Consider the following 22,343-nt stretch of genomic DNA (forward strand, 5'->3'; position numbering starts at 1 on the left):
CATTCTGAATGGAAAATAACTTTTATCCTTGGTCTAATTTGCAATGAAAGAATGAGTACAAGTTTAAAACGAGGTAGGAAAGTGAGTGTCAGGAAGAAAGGAAGTTGAGTGCCCAAGGGAACAAACATATAAATATTCTGAAAGGAGCTGTCAAGACAGGACTGTTTCTATTTATGCTCAACTGCAACTCCAGCCACGTGCAACAACAAGAGATTCAAAACTGGACAACAGGATGGAGAAATAAGATTGAAAACAACTTGGGGAAAAAATACGCATGCAGGAAAGTTAAAAGCATGGAAACATCCTCTAATCTCATATAATGCCAAGAAGGAAAGCTCAGGGAGCATTTACTGTGGAAGAAGAAAATACTGTATCTTATTTCAAATCAAAACATGGAACAACATCTGTACCAAAACTACTGAATAACATCAGCCAAGAAATATATTTAAAGCTAAACTCACAAAAATATTCCCTTAAATCTATAATTCATTAGGTTTTTATCTATTAGTTTACACTGTGAAATTTAAGTTTGACGTGAGTAATCACAGTTAACACACTATTAAGTCATCAACTCATTCAGGTTTCACTAACACTTATTTTACATGGTATATATTGGTTGGGATGGTGAATAGCTTCAACATCTTCAAAAACTAACCTAAAGTATACTACCCACAATACTAAAAATTCATCTAAGGGCAACTGCATTCATACCAAAGGAAGTGACCTTTCCTTGAGTGATACATTTTATCTGCACTCCTGAAGAGCAGTTGCAACAGATAATTTCATTAGTCAGAAGGCAAATCCCTCACTTTACAAATAAGTCCTGTGAATTTTAGATAATACAAATAATTTAAGGACTATGACAATCCAGAATTATCCACCCATGGTAATCACCTAGGGATTGGGTTCACACTTTAGCACCCTCCTGTGGCACAGAACATAGTCCACTCATGAATCCACAATACACACACAGACACTCTCCTCTTATTCTTTCCAGACAGGTCTTCTCAATACTCTCCTCTCTCTCCTTCTCCCTCAAACTGCCTGTGGACCAAAAATTTTTACCCTGCATCTCACCGAGTAGGCTGAACAAAGCTGGACACTGCAACTATCACTTCTGAACACATCTTACATATCATTAAAATATATGTCCAAACAGCATTTTAAAAACTATGTTTGTTCAAGATAAAGTACTGATACATATATATCGTTAAAGTGCTCTGGAAACGTAAGGCTCTAAAATACATCAGTTTGAGCAATGCTTTTTTCTGAAATGGTCAACTGATTCTTGAGACTTACTGTTGGGGAGGAACACAAGTTTGTGATTCAACGCACAGAGATTAAGTATTTGCTTTATAGTTCATAAGAAAGAAATGCATCTAACTTTCATACAGTTTACAGGCTGGTACAGTTATTTCCAAATTTCCTGGCAGAGAAGCCAGGATGCAAAGAACCACACACCTCTACTTCATTCTGAAAAAATACTGAAGCATTGGGTGCTTAAACAGTCCTTTTTTGTCCATGTGATCCTCAAAATCAGTTTGTAAGGTGCAATAAAACATTCAAATAGACAATACGCTGGATATCAAGGAAGTTACCACAGGACATGATTGTGGAAGTGAATCTTACTGATAGGAGCCTTTTAACATAGTCACACAACGATATCTAAATATTCATATTTTTAAACACACTACCGTGCTCCCTACATTGTGACTTTGTATATTTTAGATACATGATCTGGAAGTTAAAACTTCATCCTGATCCTGTTCCCTTTGTGGAAGCACATAGGCACGCTTACGCATAGGTAAGAATTTGTATGAAATTATGAACAGCCTTTTTCTATTCACATGTAGTCTTTTTTTAAGCTATCCCATACCCCAACAAGCATTAAGATGAACAAATGTAGTTTAAATAGAAAAAATATATCAAAATTAATTTAAAATACAATTAGAGAGTTGCAGTTTCAATGTACTTGCAAGTGTGTAAGAATATATTCAGTTTCCTAGGGCTACTTAGCCCACAAACATCCTGATTAAGTTTTAAAAAATCCTTCATAAGCGTACCCAAGAAATGCTTTCAGGCACCAAACTAATTTTTTGGGTGTCATATTTTAGCCCACACAAGAAACTGACTTATAGCAAACCCAAAGATCAGGGAAAATTAGTTCAATTTATAGACACCTTCTTATAAGAAAATGAGATTCGATGATCAAAAAGCTCCTGCTGGTGTTAAAATACTATTAATTCAGAATGGTAGGAAGCTTCTTCAATAATTACTTCCTCCAATATTGACCACTGAATATTGCCCCCAAAAAAACAGTGCCAAAACTAGTAGATGATCAGAAATGGAGGTGAGATAACACAAAGATGACAAATTACAAAGGAAACATGAATGCAGAGTGGTAGAAACAAAATGCAAAGTATTTCTTAAAAACATCATCTTTAATACAAAAGAAATACAACTTTCAAAGAGTGCAAGTCATAGTATGGCCAGTCATTTGGCTTAATCCTAGAAAAAAAAAAGCAGTAGACATTGACCTTATTCTCTTTCAAATATATTCTTTTGCTATGTACAATTCAAATGTTGTCTCTCTACAAAAGTTTAAAGCGACCAAAATTTACCAAGTGGTTTATGATATGAAAGATATGCATGTTTACCAAAATAGTTTGGAAGAAGTTATGAAAACTGGTCTCTGAACAACAGCCAAACTAAGAAGCATGAGAATATTCCCATTAATATCTTGCAGCAACACTTCAGTCAACCACCACATACTAAGTTGAACTACACGCAGTGGTAAATGTTAGTTCCAGCATTACTAAACATTTGACAGTAAATTTTAATTTGGCATCTGAATGTAAAAGTATGTCCAATAATTTATTTTGATCATATAAAGACAATTACATACACAGCTATTACTAGATGTATATTAAATACTGCAAGATCTATAAAAGTTATTGGAAACAGGTTTTTCCCCCTACTAATGTACAGAAATTTAGATCACTATCTTTTAAGCCATCTTAATATCCCACAGCACAATGTTCAGAAATTAGGCGCCAGTATGCACTTCAGATACATCAGGAACAACAGGATGTAACAGTATGAGACAATATAGGTAGAATGAAGTTCCTACGTTCAAGCACTTCAGACAAGCAGTGAAAAGTATGCTTGTTACCACTACATATCTACCAAGGTTTGGGTTTTCCTATTTCGTCCCCCTCTTTCTGGAGGAAGTAGCTTTGTTTCTCAGGTGGAAGGAGCCTGAGTTTCTGAGTTACTTTGCCCCAGTATTCCCTTTCAAGCAGAGTTTGGGACATTCTCCAATTCAGGGTGGGAGGCCAACAGTGGGGGAAGATTAGATTCATTAAGCGTTTTCCTGAAATCCATGCAGGTGGATTATTGCAGGAATATTACAAAATACCACCATGAGTATATAACAGCAGCTTGTTATGAGATATTCAGTAAAACATTTTATTGAATAAGAGTACAGGAAAACCAGCTGTAGCAAACCATGCCCTCCAGAGAATCATGAAACTACCTGCTACTCACATGGTATTTTGTGCAAATGCCACTAAGCACAGAATTAAAATGGTTAAAGTATTTTCAAATTAATCTTTGGACAAGCAAACTATTGGTTTCAGAATTGCATTTGGAGCAATACATATCACAGCAACGAAACACATGGAGTAAAGCTACTGAACTACATGTGAGTTTTGACAGCTGGGGAAGCTGCTGGGCCACACACAAGGTGAGGAAGGGCCGTGGACAGCAATGGATGAGATGGCCAACCTTGGGAGTCAAGGGCATCACAGACTTCCAGTACATACCATGGGGGCAGTGAAGCAGCAGCACTGCTGTCCCCAGGCTGAGCTCCTGCAGCACCTGAAACGCTACACCCTCCAGTGACAAGCAGCTTTCAGCACAACCTGCATAGGCAGTGCCTGGCCCAAACAAACATGAAAATGAGGTGTCCACACAGCAAACACCAACAGGCAGTGAGTTTCAATATAACAGTTATCTCCGAATTTGTACACACACCAGAGACTAGACTTTTTCCAACAATTTACATGTTGCTAGAAGATTGTCTCAGCTGCTGTTACACAGGAGCAAAAGAACTAATTTACTGATAATGTAACTTACATCATGTGGGACTATATCTGCAGCCTCACACACACACTAAATAAATAAATAAACCACACCCAAAACTACACCATGAACCCTCTTTTCAACCAAATTCCAAGGTACATTACTGTGACTAAGTTTTTTTCTCCAAGTCTCAGACTACAGCAAGAAAGATAATGGCAGAGAAAAATGTTTGCATCTTACATTGCTCCTGTCATTTAAATTTCTATTTAAATGCATATTGCATATTACATATCACCATTCTCTATGTTAAATGAAGTATGTAGCTTTGTTCTCATGAAAGGGGTGATTTTAATTAAGAGACTGGAAAAACAATTACTTAAATGGATCATAAGTGCCATGACATTCCTGCGATGTATTGACTTCAGTCTTAAATATTTAGCATTCTAGTGAAAATATAAAATGATTTTATAGGATCATACAATTATACATGAGAAGCTTTGGACAAAACATCAAATATTTAAATAGTTCATGAAATAACATTCTTTCAGAAATTAAAGCTATGAAAAGAATAAATAGAAAAACATGATGAAAGCAGCATTCCCAAGAGGGTAAAAGAGAGGTAGTTTTCCCTAAAACAAACTAGTTTTCATTTAAAAACTTTTAAAGTGAGAGTTTATAAACAATTACATTTATAAACAGAAATATGATAAAGATTACTACTACTTTCATTTTTACTGCCAAAAAAACCCTCTGCATCAGAAGACTCTATGCACACTATCTCTGGTTACCAAATCAAGTGAATGAACTTCGAAACTCCCCCAAGAAATTGTGCAATTTTTTTAAATTATGACATTCATCCAAATAGTCCATTGTAATAGAACGCAAATTTGAATTTTTACTGTATAAAATTAAGCTCAACGAGACAGTACCATGTAAGTGATTTTGTCAGATAAATACTTGTCAATCCCTAAGACTCATTAATTTTGAAGAAATAAATATTCCCAACTCCTGTAAGAACTGGGAAAAGTTACCTTTGTCTTCTAACCAGTTGCAATTCTAATTTTCAGCCTAGTTTAGATCAGGATTCTGAACAAAGCAAATATTTATAGGAAGTGGTTCAGGACTGCAGAACAAGTTTCTAAGGCCTGGCTTTCTGATGAAGGACCATGCTTATACACTACTTGTCTTCAAAATACAATATCAACCCTTTCCAAAACTCATGTCTTCTACTCCTCTAAGACAAAATCAATTATGCAATAACTCTAATAAATCTATCTTAACATTCAAAATGAAGAAGCAATTGAAGCACTACGGGTTTGTTAAGTTAAAGAGGTTATTGAAGCAAGGAAGGGGAGTTTGGAAAGGGAAAGCATAAGCTCAGGCAGCAGAACAGCACCTTACAAAGTAGCAAGTAGGACAGCAAGTGGTGATCTGAAGTACACGGTGAATAAAAAGCTGAAAATAAGCTTTACTGCCTGAGACATCTCATAAGAATAATTTTGAAAGTGTTCAACCCTACCAAATTGTTACATGTGTGGGTTGACATGGATATCAACAAACATCCCTGTTCTCCTCCCTTTCCCATCTTGCTACCTGCTCTCCTACCACTGTAAAACAAGATCTGAAACTGTAGTGCAGGCACAAATAAAAAAAAATCTCCACACCATGCAAGACTGATCTGTTGCTCGTTTGGAGTTTTTACTGATTAATCAGTATATACCTGAAACCAAGCAGCATCATACTTCACTATTTGCTTTTACATAACAGCGTCTTTCAGAAGCAGAACAGGCCACAGATTGTTGTTCTGAACAGGTTACATATTGCAGTGAACCAAAACCAGAGCAATGGCAGAAAATATGTTTAGGAATATACTTGTGTTTCTTAAATTGAATTAAAAAAAGAGAAAAATCTTGCCTGAACAAAGCCATTTCTTACTCAATAACAACAGTAGACCTGACCTGAATTTATATACAAGAATAGACATATCAAAAAGATTGATTAGTGCAAGGAGTTACCTCAAGTCAGCTAGGATGACAGGATCATGCCACACTTAAATTCATTACAATAGTGTTCAATGATGAAAACAAAATCATCATGTACAAAGGCAGCTTTAAAGCTATTGTGACCTGAATGTGTTTCAGGTTACTTTATAGATCACTTATGAAAGCACAATGTCTCCCTAGAGACAGGAATAAAAACTGAAGGGAGCAGAACACTCCACTTAAGTCTGTCCTTACTTTCTGTCTATACAAGATCGTTATGCATAAGCCTTTTGCATAGATCTAAGAAATGTTTTTCTTCAAATGAAAAAAACAAAAATATGAAATACAAGCATGAGACATCTTAAAAACCCAAGTATCACTATTAAGAGTTTTAACTGGGTAAAGATATCCAAGAATATTACATAGTCATAAAGTGTCATACACCAGACATTTTAGATGGGTAAAGAGAACTTAAACACCACAATCACTTTGAGCTGAGGCATAAGGAAGTGGCAAGAAAGGAACAGGTATGTCTGTGATGCTGCTCTGACTGTCTTCAAGCAGAGCAGGACAGGACAAACTCAAAAAGCTCAATCCCATCACACAGCTCTTCCTTCATGCTTCTATTACAGTCGAATCTCCCAAGCAGGGGATCTCTTAACAGCTAGCTGCAATTCCCTCAGTTTCCTCTCTGCTTGTGGCACTACTCATCATTTGCTCTGGAACCAGCAAACTGCCTCCAAGTGAGAAAAGAGCACATCAGAAGCCTATTAAATCAGAAATCACAAAATACCAAGGTCAGCAGATCATAAAAAAATACTTCAAGATTAACAAGCAATACTCATGGGACATGTACCAGTCCCACTGGTGCCAAGGACTGGATAAGATCTAGGTATTAGTATAACCATCAGATTGGTTTAACAATGGGTAAAGACATGAAGTGTTAGTTTCAAAGTAGCTCCACTTTACCCTTAAACAGAGTTAGAATCTTATAATTGCATTATAAGAATCTGTGGGCCAGAATCATCAACCTCTATCCAGGTCCAGCACAGCCAGAGGGAAGATGAGCACTCATGAGCTGGCAATTCTGAGACAAGTCTGTCCCTCACCAGATGCTAACACATGGGCCAATTCACTGAGCCAGGTTCCTGAGGTCCCACTACCTCAATACTTGCTTTAAGTACAAGGTCAAGATAAAAGCTGGTGGAAAAAGAAATATGTAATTGGAAACACCAAAGTTTACTTTCAGATTTCTGAAAAATTGTATTTTTCTAAATGTGGTTCAAATAGTTTCCCAACATTCCTGAAAGCAGCACAACTTTATTTTGTCCGATGAAAATATTCTGCTGTTTTCACACACAAAAAAGCAACCACCTGAAAAGAAATGTGCCCACAAGAGCTTTGAGTGTAACCAGTTCTCTCCTCCAAAAGAACATCTCCCTGGTGGTGCCCTGTAACCATAGCACTCATGTACCTTATTAGGCACTTCAGTGAAAAAGAATGCTGCTGAAGAAATGCAGCCAGGAACATAGTCCAGAACAGAGAACCAGACATCCAAGTTACAAGTCACACACAACACAGCAGCAGTTCAATTAGATACAACTCAATACTGAACAGTACCAAAAATGTGAGTAACCTGCTTTGACAAGCAGAATTCTGTTCTGTATTCTTCCAAACTCAGTATCTTGTTCGGGTTTCTTTCCCCAAGACAAAACAGACACTAAAAACATCATTCTGAAGAAATTATGTTTTCATAAAAAATGCCAGATGCAAAATGACTGAGCAGCTATAGCATACTCTTTCTTTCAAATTAATTTGGGTTGTACAGACACCCATAGAAGTGAATCCCAGATTCTCCTATGACTATATGCACAGTTCACTTGGTTTTACTTGACTGAGAACAGAAGTGCTTAAACAATCAGTATATGGGTAATAAACTACAGTTTTATAAGCCCCAGTTATGAGGGGAATACTCTTTGATACATAATAAATGAAGAATAGATTACAGTACCTTGACCTTCAGATTACAGTTCTGAGAATGGAAAGGTAACTGCAGAAGATTTAGCATCGTCAACAAATAGAGGATTTCAGATGAAAACAACTGTTGCATACACATAAGTAGATAAAAGATACGTCCACCATTAACTCCATGCCACACAATTGCTTTCAACTTTTATATGGATACAACAACCATACCTCATTTTTGTACAAGTCAAGGAAAGTAGAACATCCTTAATAGAGCAGGAAATGAAGTTTTATTCATTGCACAAAATAAATCAACAAAAATGTAATGTCTGTTGATGACAATGAAACCACTAGCATATGCACTTGGGACTGATCTATTCTGTCTACCAGATGCTCTCTTTTCGTGGAAGGCTGGTAAAAAGAATTAGGTTCATTGTGGCTTAAGCAGATTTTTCTCATGCTGTTAAGTATTTTTCTAACGTTTTACTGCAAAATCTTAATTTTCTTACGTATCATAAGCAAACATCTACAATGAACAAGTTATAGCCCACAGGCCATAAGCAGCATGGCAGGACAATTCATTTAGCTTGTTCCCTTTGGCCTCCTCTCCTAAGAAGCTCAGCTGCACACCAGATGACTGCAGTGGAGCAGGCAGCGTGCTCCCCACAACCATTTTATCTAGGGGTTGTAGCCTCTCCCCCCATCATATAATAATCCCATCTTTAATGCATGCTGGGAAAAGGGTTGAAGAGCTTCCAGAAAAGGTGGTCACTTCCCACTGCCAGAACGATGCATTTACCCCACAACGCCATCACTGGCCACATCTGAGGAACATATGGGAAGAGACTATCAAGAACAGGCTGACTGAATTGCATGGAGTCAGCAGCACAGCCTTGTCTGCCCTTTTTCTCAGGTCTTCATCAGGCCCCGTTGGGGAAAAACTGCAGGGTAGAAAGCTTAAACACCTGGAATCCAGTAGAGATACAGGAAGGCAGAGACTTCCAGAAGGCAGCAGAACTATACATATATACAACATAGTCCAGATGATATTCACCTACAGAAAGTGTTCCAGAAGCCATGAAATATGACACTCCTGCCACTGGGAATAAAAAACAAACCTGAGATCAGCCCATCCACCCAAGAACTGGAACACTGCTGTCTCCTATGCTCCCACAGCAGAGCAATACTGACTGCGGTGATCAGGAGACCCTTCCACTACCAGAAATGCACAGAAAAGTAATCCTGCATTACCAACACACTTCAAAAAATCAGGACTAGTCATCTTTGGGTTTAATTCTAAGTAATTACACACAACTGCTGCAGCAACAGCTGTTAGTTCATTTTGGGAAATCCTAAAGTAACCTGAAATATTGAATAATGCTGACAGGTTAACAGGCCTATTAGGTTTTGCTATCTAATGAAACCACAAAACGTTTTCAGCTTTAGCTGAAAATAAATAACTGAAATCAATAGAAACCCTTACATAACAAAATCTTCCAGAAGAATGATTCATGCATATAAAATAAAAAAGGAAAAGCAGCTTTGTGTTGCTCACCCTCCCATTAGATACAATACATAAGGACTTCAACTGAAAACGAAGGACAACATTTCTCAGCATTCCGAGCTCCGTAGACCTTTGCAAAGGAAGCCAAGTGAGGATCCTTAGTAAGCTAAGGTGAGGGTCTCAGGACGTGGTTTCTCAGCAAGTCAGTGTCAGAATCACTAAACAAACATGTTGGAGAAGATGGAGGGGAAAAAAAAATTTATTTCTCAATAGAGGGATCAACTTTGTTCCATATTTTCCAGAGGCAAAGAAATAAATATTTACAGTTAAAGTTCATGCTTTTATAACAGTTGGAGTAAGACTATATGGTCCAGGGTATTGCCAGCAGCACAGTACAGTTTCCCTGGGGTTTTATGGCCTGTAAAGAGGTAAGACAATGACTTTTCCTTAGAAAAGAATGTACACATTTAAACCTGAATATTGATCTATTCTTTTGGAAGAAGTGTAGCTTAATGGGATAGAATTTATTATTATCCATAAGTGTTCAAAATAAAACACAATCTACATCAGTTGTACATCAAAATTATTTAACAGGAACTACTCTTCAAGTGCAGGTATTGCAAGCGAAGTGCCAAGCAACAGGTGAATAAAGGGAATTTTTCTGCTTAAGTTGTATCTAATAAATCGTAATTCAACCATACCCTTAAAAGGGAACAAGCTATAATGTCAGAGTATACTTTGTAGTCAAAAGAATTAAGAGTATTCTGTCTTTTGATTTTTAGATGCTTTTACGCAAGGTGGATAAATTACAGGGGTTTTCCACTACAAAATCTGTAATCATGCCCATTCTCAAATAGTAGGTTCTGCTATAATGAGGAGCTAAAATACATTCCAACAAATTTAACTATGCTTTAATCTATCAACAAATGAGGAAAAACTACTTCCTCTCCAAGGAAATATTTTTAAATGCATTACCTCACCTCATTCCCCATTAAACCACACCAATCCAAACTCTTCACCCAACTACATGAAACAAAGCTGGATTGTAGGGTCCTGATTTGATGTCAGCTGGACTGGGACAAGTCTGGAATTACTCCAAAGTAAATCAATTGAAGTAGTCCAGACCTACACCAGGGAAGCTGAATCAGAATCTGACCCTCTATTACTAGGAATTATGCCAAAGATGATATATAAACCCTTTTACCCTATACCTTGGAACAAAGACACTGACTATTGGCATTACATTTCCTTGCTGTAAGTAGGTCAGGAAAAAAAAATCTGAGTAAAAATCAGTAAATGTACAAGGATTATTCTTCATCTTTCTACTTTATACACCTACATTTACACATAAGAATAGGTTCTCTGTACTTTATAAAGACAAATACACCATTTACATGTTAGTATTTTTGTTTGTCTCAGTAAACCTATTTTCTGGAATATAAATTGGAAGTGTTGTGGTATCTGAGTCCAACTCTTACATCCACTTTCTACTTGCCCACTTGCAGAATTAAAATAAACACTTCTGCTGGTTTCTTTAAAAAAAAAAGTCTGCTCCTGTGCAAATGGGTTCCCTTCCAAAATTCAAGAATACATACCATGATATCACCCCCAATTATTAATTTACCAAATTAACCACAGCAAAAAGGAAACCAAGCAACCTTTTTTAGGCAGTGTACCACCACGAACAGTGAAGCCTTATGCTGTGGCAAAAAAAGTCTGAAAGCTGCTGGTATAGGTTTGAACCTTGAGCTGTGTCACAGCAAATGCAACTTAACCTTCAATTTGAAATTCAGTTTCATCAGCAACATAGGTGACACACACGCCAGCTTCTGCTCTCCAGATGCTTGGTATACACCAAAGGGAAGGAAAGGGACTGTGGCAGGGAAGAACAGGTCTGCTGGCTAGCTAGCACAGACCAAGTCAGTTAGTTACCTGCCCAGGACTATCCTGCAGCACAGTTCCTCAAACAGATGAACTCTGTATCACCCTTGTCTGTCTCCCTGGATAGTCTCCCAATACATAAAGTTACAGACACAGCACTTGTAATTCTCTTTGTAAGTGTTGGCACTCTAGGTTACTTACACATTTCCAAAATCATTATGTACTAATACACAACTTTCTGGCAAGGTGATGTGCTATTTTCCCTGCTAACTTTGATGTTATGCTAAAAGCATGAGACACAGAGACAGAAAATTATCTTCAAGGAGGCCTATGTCAGGAATGAACTTCATGAACTTCCAGAAGACCTGAACATCCATCAGCCCTGTCACCTCTTGGAGTTACCAGTAAGTTTGACAAAGTTTTCTTGAACATGAGCACTCGAAGTCTATTTCAGAGAACTCACAGACACACACACCCACACCCCCTTTGCACTCATATGTATCCCAGAGACAATAAATAATTTTACAGATGCAAATCACTAGCATTAGTTAGGAGGCATTAATACATTTTTTTACTTATTGATGGTTTTTTGCCCAGAATACAGCACATTAAGCTGTTCTAAAAGCAATTCTAGTGCATTCATATTCAAATTCACAACCTCGAGACCCATAACATACTCCAAAGTGCTAAAACACAAGTTACAACAGTCAATGCTGCATTAGCTCTAATACACCATTTGTTTCCTTGCATGATGTTGGTTTGCTGCATGTAATTCCTTCAATTTCCTAACAGCACAGCCATTTCAACAGAAAAAGTACTGGATACTACCCTAGCTGGTACAGAACAAAACTATTATTCACATTTCAACAATGAACTTTCTAATTGGTGCTTTGCCAAGAGTTTAACCTGACATTTAGTTTCCAAGTTCATTTGGCAGCCTAGAAAGCTCTTGCATATCATCTCCTCCTCTCTCCACACAGCAAATTCAGCTGATTTGATTTATAAACAACCATAACATCCACAATCTTAAACTTTCCAGAATATAGCTGTACTACATAGTGTAAATACTCAGTCTGGGGTCTGCAGTTTTCTAGTAGTTACAGAACATACGAAGATGGGACCACAAAAGAATTCCAGAGGAAAAAACCGGTTTTGTTTGAGGGAAGGAAGTTAAATATACATTGACTACCGTTCAGCTGGGCACGTGTGGCAGTGCCTGCCCACAAAACAGTCAGAAAACAGCTCTTCACTGCTCTAGATGCCTAAGTGGATTAACAGTGAAATTACAACCAATGTAAAACAACAGTTTATCCATGTCCTGAGTGTTATTCATGTTTCCTGTCCCAACTGTTCCTCCTTACCATCAAGCAATAATGAAATAAAAAGGTCAGGTGGGTCTTTAATATGCATAAATACATATACACAATATATACACGCACACAGAGGTATGTATAAAGAACAAGCTTCTACACCAGTGCAGTATAACAGGTAAATGGGATTGCTGTTTCCTCACTTGTTAAGTAACATCACAATACCCCAAGCAAGGGAATCTAAAGCAACAAAGCAGAAAATGGGGAACTACAGTTTTAAATGAGAAAAAGAAGCAACATCAGCTTCCTCTGAGACAACAATTCTTCCCCTCCACATGGGCAACACTCCTGAACTGTCAACATGTGAACTACTTCTCAGGCAAAGTGGGATATGTACGGATGTTAAGTGTCAAAAGGTGTAAGAGCTCACTGGAATTGTACTGCAGAACAGAACCTGTACAGAGATGAACACAGAAACATGATTCCTCATGTAGAGAAAAGAAGTGCCTGCTTTTGGTTAAAACAAATAATACATATTTTGTTAACACTGGCATTTGGCACAGGTTTATAAGTTTTCATATGCATGAATAAAGAGAAATGTGCATATATGGAAGTCAAACAGTTCTACTGGTTGTTTCCTTACATAATTTGTTTTCTAATTTTTTTTATTTTCAAATAGAACATGATTTGCCAGTGGCAAGTTACAGTCAAATTCTAGAATCAATTTTAGAGAATGCTATGGAAGTAGAAATAAAAAAGGAAGGGGGAGAGACACACAGAGAGAAATGGGTTAAAACGACTGTTACTTGCGGTCTGTTTGAGAACAATAAAAAAATGTTCAACAATATGTAAGTTTCCACAACTAAGACATGGGGAAATGCTTCAGTCAGAACACACTCCCCCAAGCACAGTCTGCCAGCTTCTATACCAACAAATCTCTAATCCTAATCCAGTTCCAGAAAAATCACAGAGATGGATATCCTTCTCTTGTTTTCAGAAACATCAGCCCGTGTGCAACAAGCTCATAACACTTCAATTTTCAGCAAATGAAAATTAGTATTTTCCATCAACAAAGATAGTATTGAAAAAACTGATATGAACATGTTTATAAACATTTGTTGATTTAATACTAAGTTTTGAGATTCTGAATTCTCACCATGTTATTTCTCAACCCAATTTTGAAAATGGACCTATTCTCTTTCTTCACACTCTACATTGAACTGACATTGCCAAGGGCATTGACATGGAGTTGCAATAAGACAGACACCAGGTCTGGCACACTCTTTAGTCCCAAAACACAGCTCTTGGAGAAAAAAAAACAAAACACATTGGCCTTAATTCAGAAACATCAGTTTAGTAGGGTAGCTGATAACTACTCAATATATAATTTAGTGGCATGAGACTGATCAGACAAGGATAGGCTTATACAACAAATGGAAAAGTAAAGTTACAAAAAGAAGCAGAACCAACTTCCACATCCAACTGTCAAAGCACAATTATAGCTAAAGTGAAGGTCTAAATAGAAAGGAGGAATCTAACCAGGAAGTCAGTGCCCACAATTTAAGTGTATAATGAAACCCCAGCACATATAAAAGAACAGTATAAGAAAAAAGTAAGGGAATTAACAAAAATAAAGTGGGTAGAGTCAGAGATTAATTTAAGAGCATCTGCCCAAAAGCCAAAAGCTTTAAAAAAGTACAAATCCAAAACACATGTCAAATAAAGCACCGATTTCTGCAGAAATACAAACTGATCCAGAAAAAAGCAAGTCCCATATCTACATCTATTTTAGAACCCAAGAAATAACCGAATTGTAGTAATCTGCTCTGAAAATATTTTCTTCAAAACATAGGAGAAAACAATAATAATATATTAAACTACTAAGCCTGAAATATTTTGACAGATTCAATACATTCAGCACTATGCAAGATTCCCCAAAAGATACATACATGTGGAAAACTACTCTGACATGTCTAAAATTAGGATTACATCTTTCCAAAATATGGCATCCCGACAAGGTTCCACCAAAATAAGTGAGACATTTCTCAGCTAGTCAGGTGTTCCAAGGTAAACAAGTGGAATTTTTTACATAAGCATGCTACCCTCACCTGATTAAACAATCTACTTAGAATTACCTGTAAAGCTAGGGAAGCTTAAAGGACCACTAGGCACCACATCCAAAAAACACCCCTCCCCTTCATATCCATCAGGTGGCTTTAATCTCTTCTCACCTAACCTATTTGTCCATTTAGCTGCCTCAGCCTTCCTCCATGTACTACTCCTATCTGCATTATCCTTTCCTCTTGCTACTTGAGAAATGTAGAACATCAGCTGGAGTTCTGTCTAAGACCAACTAACTTCAAAGTCATGCTCCAAAGAAGTGCCTTTCCCTAAGATAACAAAGCCATAAATCTGATATAAATTATTTAGTGCCTAATTTTGTAAATATGTTTGGGACACTACCGCAAGTCAGAATGGACTGCAGAAGAGCTCTCTCTTGGTTGCAGAATACATGTTTCCACCTGGTTGCCTCAAACTTTACCTGCTAAAGGAAGACTGAAAATTGGCTGTTTAACAGTCTATAGAATATTCATAAATTAAATGAGGTACAGTACTAGCATCACATAAGCATTTAAAAAAGATCTCACCCTCCAAAGACCTCAATCTCCAAACTAGGGACATTGATTTGGCACTTAAAAGAAAGCTCATGTACACTTTATGTATAAAGAATTAAAACATTAATGTATATAACCCATGTTTATACATAAGTAAACATATTTCTCTTTCTTGAATTTAAAGGACAATTACACTGGTTTTTTTGGAGGGTAATGAGTTGTTTAAAACATGAAAAGTGTTATTTCCTTTTTGGCAAGGCCATGTTTCCCCATACACAACAGACATTTTAAAAAGGCAAAGAGCCAGTCTAAGCTAGTATAGTCAAACAGTAATTAAAAAACCCAAACAATGTTTAATTCTAAATATTTAAATTTTAAAAAAGCAAAATGGCAATTTAGGATAGATGACGAGAAGTCCAGTCCATATGCCTAAGACCAACTGTCCAAGTATACTAAAAGATAGAAAGTACCACAAATTATGCCAAGGCAACTAGAGAACCCGAGGCCTTAAACCTCAACAAGACCCCAGCAGTTGGAAGGCATTACTACTTCTGGAAGAAAGTTGGTTTTAAACAGCAGTCCTCCACGCGGATAGCAACCATAAGACAATACATCCATGTCAAGTAGCTTTTCAGCTACCAGCTCTGCATTATGAGGACTGTCTTTTAATCATTTGTTGCAAGCCAAAGTAAATCATCCATTTAGAGGTAGTTCAGGCAACAGAAGGAACAAAACAACAGGAATTTTTGAGCTTTACTTCAAAAATGTGAAAAGCAGAAACTTCTTGCCCTTCACCAGTACTGAAATAAATTACACAGTACACAGGAGCACAAATAAGTATCAGCAAAACTATGGGATATCTATGCACAATAATAACACTATAATCTTGAGGTTTGTCAGTATGAAGGACATAAGGACTTCTTCACGCCTGGATTGGGTTTTAAGGGCAAGGTTTTGGTAGCAGGGGTCTACAGGAGTGGCTTTGTGAGAAGCTACTAGAAGTTTCCCTTATGTCTGAGGGAGGCAACGTTAGCTGGCTCCAAGAGGGAAGCCAACACTGGCCAAAAGGCCACCAATGACAATTATCAGATAACAGATTTAAGATGAAGAAAGAAGATACAGAAGCATTTATGGCCAGAGTAGAGAGGAATGAGAACATGCGAGCTAAAGAATCCTGCAGACACCCAGGTCAGTGCAGGATGGGGGGTAGGTGCTCCAGACACTGGAGCAGATTCCCCTGCAGGCCATGGTAAAGACCACGGTGAGGCAGCTGTCCCCCTGCAGCCCATGGTAGAGCACATATCCACCTGCAGCCTGTGGAGGACACACACTGGAGCAGGTGGACATCTGAAGGAGGCTGTGAGCCCGTGGGAAGCCCACACTAGAGCAGGCCCCTGACAGGACCTGTGGACCTGTGGGGAGAAGAGCCCAAGCTGGAGACGGCTTGTTGGCAGGACTTGTGACTGCTTGGGGGACCCACATATTGACAAATTCACATAAAAACTGTCCAGAATTAGGAACACATTAAGAGGCGTTCAGGTAACCAAGGCAGCTACTCAGGCTGAGGTAACACAATGGTACTAAGAAAATTAAGAAATGTGCCTGTGGGAGTCTTAGAACAAACGCAATTTCTTCTTTGATAATATTCTTTCAGAATAACTGCAATCTAAAGCATCAGATACTTTGCTTTTAAAATCGATAAAGTGGTTAATAGGAAAAAATGTAGGTAAATTACATGGTCTCTCTTGCTTGCCCAGCTAGAACATGTGAAGAGTAATTCAGTTTTAAGCAAAGCTGCTCAGCATCTCCTCTTTAGCCTCCTTTGAAAACAGTGGAGATAGAAGACAAAGTGTCTGAATCGAATGCTACAAGGCCTTTTCTAGCAGTTACAACCTGCCTTTACTACTTTCTCTACTGAAAGAGTAAGTTTACTAAATGTTTTTGTAAGAAATTCGTGGGGTGTGGTATTTCTCTCTTAGAAAGACAATATCCTTGAAAAAGAGAATCTCCTACCTAAACCACTTTTTTTCCACACCTATCAATTCATAGAAAAATGTAAGAACTCTTCATACTGGAGTTCTTGAAAATGGCATAAAACCCAACTAAAGACTCTGCTAAATCTTCCTGAGCCTTTGGAAAAGACTAAACAACTGAAGTCTGATTTGCACAAAGGAATTTGTACAAAATGCTTTAATTCATAATATGGAAAACTGCTCTTTTTAGTTATATATACTAATTTGTATGCATGCACACACAGAAACATATAAAATTCCCTTTTTTCTTATATTAATCTACTAAAACACATATAAGAGCAGCATGAACTGGCTGCTTAATGAGAATTTCAGATCCATCATTAACCTGAGATGATGATTCAACACTAGCTGACAACATATTTTACTTTTGGCAGGGCAGTTCTCAATATAATCTTCACTTTAAACTTTGCATACAAATGTTAAAACTCAGTATCAGATTTACTGAACTAAAGAGACCACTATGAAAGTGAGCAGGTATCAAATAAAAAATATTTTAAAAATAAAGACCTTGAGCTTCTACATGAGGAAACAAAAAGCACAAAGGTGGGTCACTAAAGACTTTAAGTTTCTGACTTCAAGTCTTATCATAATTTTGCTGTCATGGAACAGCAGAAAGACTCAAATGGAAAGAAAACAGCACTGCTTGTCCATACAACCACTTTCCATTGAAACTACTACAACCCAGGTGAGGACAAAAACAGCAAAGCACAGCTTCAGACCTGAGATAGCTTTACCATCTAAGCAAAAACTTTATATAACTACACACTCATTAAACATAAGCCTTGTGTCTTCACTGTCAAAGTTCTTCATAACCTGTCTACACACCTTATCTCCCATCTCGATCATTTTCCGGTCAAGACTAATTCCTGCTTTCAGCATTCTTTGATGGCAGTCCCTACCAACTGTCAAATAACAATGTGTCTGCAATTCTGACAGTCACGCTTGTGGCCTGTTCTCCACTGTTTCCACAGAGTTATTATATTCCTTCACAACTTCCTTCGTCATGCCTCCTGAAAAGAGAAGTGCTCATTGTCTGTATGCTGATCCAAACTACTTGTTTTCCCTGTGCCCCTGTAAGTGCTTCTACCTAACAGCCTTTCTCAATTCCATAATTAGTTATCCTTGGAGTACAGAGAATCTTCATATACATCAGCATATTCCTGGTGCACTGTGTCCTGATTAAAGGCAAGGACTCAGAAGTGAAGCAATAATACAGATAACACATTTCTCCTTGATCTCCTCATTGCGTCAGTTCCAACACTAAAAACCACAGAAATCAAGGCTGAACACGAAGAATATTAGTCTTGTGGTTAGTTATAATTGCAGGAAGGTGAAGAAAACAGACACGGGCTTACAGGCTTGTCCTTCCCAATTTGTACTACCTGAATTTAAAGCCTGTGGTTTGGGCACAGAGGTATTGTGGCACGGAGAGGCAAAGAGAAAAGAGCAAAGAATTTCAAACAGGACAAAAGGAGAAAAAAAACTCTAGGAGGAAAAACAGCAGTCAACCCAGATTTAGCAAGGTGTTTTCAATTTTATATAAAGTCATGAGATTTAATATATAGAGATAGGTAACGAGAAGAATATAATACCAGAACTTTAACTATCTTCTATAACAAGTCAAACAAATTTCAGTTACATTTAAGTATGTAATAACAGATTTCACAATCATCCTTACCAACATGTTTCATGAATTTGAGAACATTATAAATGCTCATACTTAAAACTCAGTGCTGCAGAAGATTACATTAAAGACCAAAAAACAAAAAAAAACAGGCACAGTTGCATTAGGCTGACAGACATCAAAAAGCAATGCAAAATGCCTCACACCAAAATTCTATTTCAAGTACTGCCATTAAACAAGTCATAACCAAAAGTGTACATACAGAGAATGTTCAATAGAGCACCACTTTAATCACTGCAAAGTTCTGTTCCTGATTCACTTCAGTTTAATTTTCTTGTAAAGTAGCCATATTTAACATTTGGGTTTTAGAAGCAGTAGTATCAGATGTAAAAAAAGTAAGAAAAGGAAGCAAAGCACAGACAAAAGGGGAAAAGCAATGACCTTCAAAATGTCCAAACTTCAAAACCCACATAAAATACCACTAATTCTACAACATAGATTTTGTATATCGTTGAGTGAACTTACCAGTTTTACAACACTTCTGCTTAGAAAAGGACAGTATTTGCATAAAACTAGAAGTTGAGCCATTACTATCTACTCCAGACTTAGCTGAGGAGATGCTGCAATAGCATGAACAAAAAAAACAACTAAACTAAACACCAAAGCTGAACTAACAATGACAAAGCATCAAAGTAAAGGGCATATGTACAAAAGCACTCCCAGGGAACTGATACACTTAAAAAACGTAAAAAAGAAGAGAGGTTTTTGCTCACAAAAATCTGCAGGGTCCACTGGACAATAGCTTCAAACAATGCCATGTATTTTAATCTTCATATATCTTCAACAGAAACATTGTTTGAAATAGCCCCTTTCCAAAGAATACATCTCTCATTAAGTTGAGGTCAGAACTTTATTTTTTGTGCAGGTGAAATTATGCATGTGCTCATTAGAGGTTTCACCTGAGGAAGGAAATGCAGGATCAAGACAATCAATTTGAGACCTAAACTAAACTTTCTTGGTAATTATGTTCTTCACAGATATGAAGTTCTTGGCAGAACAGTTCCAAGCTGGAGCTAAATTCACTTAAAGTCCATTTTACTAACATTTTCCACAGAAATATTTTATTTCATTCATAGTTTTTATTCACTGATTACAAAGACTTTTATGACAACTGGTTTTAGCCAAGTACTCCGCCATACAAGGTTAGAACACAAGAATTTCTCGAACACTTTCTTTTTATAAAACACTTTCAAATAGTAATTTAAAAAATAAAATTCAAGCTGTCAACTTTTTAAACCATATCCTCAGATAACAGCATAAAAGTGTTTTCATTTACATTCTTGTTAGTCAAAGATAATCCTTCTATGGCACAGACCCAAATTTTATCCTCCTGGGTGTACATACCACTGAATAATTTGTTCAAATGTCAGTTGCAATTTTCAAAATTCCTTTCTTGCCTCTGAATCTTAAACATCTGTAATAAATACTTGTTTTGAGAGTGCTTTACATTTGTGACACTTGACCTCTTGCTGTATGCACCACAAAATTTAAGTTTTGAATACCAGGCAAGGAGGAAATCTGATCATTCCAGCAGTAGCCATCTGCAAGGTCCAATATCAAATATTAGTTCTGGGTTGCACAAAGTCATGGGCTACAAATCTTTTTCTGCAACTCTTATAATCAGCTGCAATTTGCTGCTTCTAAAACCCATTTCTCATGGAACATCTGGTCTCAAAAAGCTTACCTTAATATTGGAACAGTACTTAGCATTTGGCTGCTGGTGCGTGTACCTGTGTGTATATGCACATGCACGTCTGCACACAGATTTAACTACAGAATGCAAGCGTGTGCTTTGTGGGTGGCACAGCTAGAACTAGAGGTTTCTACTCCAGCAAAAAAGCCTCTTAGATCTGGAACTGTAAAAGAATATTACAAGAAATATCAACCATCACAGAAAAGTGTTTGGCAATGTTCTTGCTGGTTTGCATCTATTTATTGCTGTTAAAAGTTAACAGCTCATCAAGCACCCTACAAAACACTTGAATTTTGCATAAATTGGAATTTTCTTTTGCATGATCCTCAATATAACTGAAAGACCACGATGAAATTGAAATGTAAACAAGGCTTTAAAAAAACCAACAAAAACAAACCAGAAAACCTCTCTAGAATCAAAGCACTATAGTGACTAAAACAAAGCAAGTTTAACATTAATATATCTACGTACTTTTGGTTAACTAAGTTAGATATATGACAAAAATTGAGACACCATATTTCAGCTTTATTGTGTCAGAACAAAACCTTTCCTAAGCCTGTGAAACAGCATAGTGTACAAATTGCGACCTTTACATAAAGGAAGTCTTCCAAGTACTATACTCAAGCAAGCACTGTAACTCCTAAAGGTAAACATTAATTACAGTCCAGAATCTTTAAAGCATTCCTTCAGCAACACCACTTCTGAAAAACGCCCAGTGCTGAGTTGTGCCACATTCAGCTGACTCATGCAACCAGCACTGTTTCTTGAGAGGCAGCAAGCCCGCAGGACGGTATATTGCTCTTGAAACCCACTTCTTCTCTAATCATAGGAAAATTCTGACAGAGCACTATTAACATGCTTTCACATCTGCAAGAACTCTTTATTAGCTGCAGCTAAGACAGAGTTTAAAAATAAGCATAAAGGAAGAGACTAGCCACGACAAGAAGAACATCATTAGCCTCTCAGAAAATAAAAAGAATCCCAACTTTACATGTCAGATTCTTCAGAAGGCTTTGAAGAAAGTGACCTGTAGAAGTTATTATTGTCATCAACCTCTCAATGTTAGAAAAGCATTCATCACATTTCTTACCTGAGCACCATCCTTTAACTTCAAAATGCATTCCATTGTATTGATAGTGATGACAACTGGTTCTGATCCCAATTTTGTCCATGGCACGTGAATCCGAAGTTCATGAATATGCCCGCTTAAAAACGTAAATGGCAGTTTCAGCTCCTAACAACACCAAAGAATGCAGAATTAACTACCGAAACAACAAAATTCAAGACGCATTTTTAACTCAAAATAGTATGGTTCTATCACAAAACAAGTCAAAATTTATTCTCCCCTAATCAGTAGTGTGTCACAAGGCATGGGATTTGCCCTTCTAATCACTTGCATACTTACATTACAATTAGTCTGTTCAAAGGAGACGTTTGGATTACCACGTCCTTAATAATAAAACAGTTTAAAACCACCTCTCTCACATGAAGCTACTGCAACATGCTTCACTATTCAAGGGACAAGTAGAAATGATCAAGGTGAAAGTAAATGTTCAAATTAATATGCAACCTGTGTTATTGTGAAGAGAACAA

The 22,343-nt window shown here is 37.2% G+C and overlaps 1 protein-coding gene across 1 annotated transcript in view; it reads right to left on the reverse strand.

The window, feature by feature from the left end:
- Positions 1 to 22,343, reverse strand: part of VPS13B (vacuolar protein sorting 13 homolog B) — a 424,315-nt gene that overhangs the window by 394,586 nt on the left and 7,386 nt on the right. The window contains exon 2 of the mRNA XM_008924039.2: positions 21,841 to 21,984. Within this exon, the coding sequence (XP_008922287.1) occupies positions 21,841 to 21,984 (144 nt within the window). The remainder of the gene's footprint in view (positions 1 to 21,840; positions 21,985 to 22,343) is intronic.

Source organism: Manacus vitellinus, unplaced genomic scaffold (genome assembly GCF_001715985.3).
Source record: "Manacus vitellinus isolate BGI_N305 unplaced genomic scaffold, ASM171598v3 scaffold_1_pilon, whole genome shotgun sequence".
Classification (NCBI taxonomy): Eukaryota; Metazoa; Chordata; class Aves; order Passeriformes; family Pipridae; genus Manacus; species Manacus vitellinus.